The 697-nt window shown below is 62.0% G+C and overlaps 1 protein-coding gene across 1 annotated transcript in view; it reads right to left on the bottom strand.

Annotated features, from left to right (window-relative positions):
• The window catches only part of PLEKHM2 (pleckstrin homology domain containing, family M (with RUN domain) member 2), a gene marked incomplete at its 3' end in the record, with an annotated part of 3,311 nt that extends 2,658 nt beyond the window's left edge, over positions 1–653 (bottom strand). The window contains exons 1-2 of the mRNA XM_010142887.1: positions 319–653; positions 4–60 (exon numbers count right to left, since the gene is read on the bottom strand). Of these exons, the coding sequence (XP_010141189.1) occupies positions 4–60; positions 319–653 (392 nt within the window). The remainder of the gene's footprint in view (positions 1–3; positions 61–318) is intronic.
• Positions 654–697: the final 44 nt, after the last annotated feature.

Here is a 697-nt window from a genome sequence, read left to right on the forward strand (position 1 = left end):
TGCTCCTCGTTCTCCCGGAAGACGTGGATCATCAGCAGGAGCAGGTGGTTGTTATCCACCCTGTGGAGAGAGACAGCAGGGGATGGGCACCGACGTGGGGCCGGGTGCATCCAGGAAGGGCAGACCCCTTCCTTAGTGAACTCGTCCATGGTTTGGGCATCTGTTGGGCCCCCCCAAGGCCTCCTGACCTCTTGTGCCTCCTCGTCATCCCGGAAAAGGGTGGGCTTTGCCCCGCAAACCGAGGACAAAGGGGAAAGTGCCAGCCTGAGCTCCAGACAGCTGGGAAGCTGCTCTCCCTGCTGAGCAAACCCGCCTCACCTGAACTCGGAGGGGTGGCTCAGCTCCGAAGGGCTGCCCTGCCCTTCCTCCACCCCGGAGTCCTCAGCGCTGCTCGGGGAAGGGCTGGGCTGCTCCTTCTTCGGCTCGTGGGGAGCCTGGGGGTTGGTGATCTCTGTCTGGCCCGTTTGGGGTTCATCGCTCGTCCCTCCGGTCTCCTCTACTGCCCCAGCTGCTTCTCCTTCTCTGTTTTCTTCTTCAGGAGCCTCTGGGCCACCAGAAACATGTGGCGGTTGGCCAGGCCCTGGAGCGTCATGGTGGCCACCACCTGCTGCAGCAACGTTTGGACTCTCGACGGTAAAGCGGTAGAAGTCCATGGGGGCTGAAATCCCCTCACTAAAGTCGCCAGAGGACGATCCAT

This window comes from Buceros rhinoceros, unplaced genomic scaffold (genome assembly GCF_000710305.1).
Source record: "Buceros rhinoceros silvestris isolate BGI_N320 unplaced genomic scaffold, ASM71030v1 scaffold22689, whole genome shotgun sequence".
In the NCBI taxonomy this organism is placed as follows: Eukaryota; Metazoa; Chordata; class Aves; order Bucerotiformes; family Bucerotidae; genus Buceros; species Buceros rhinoceros.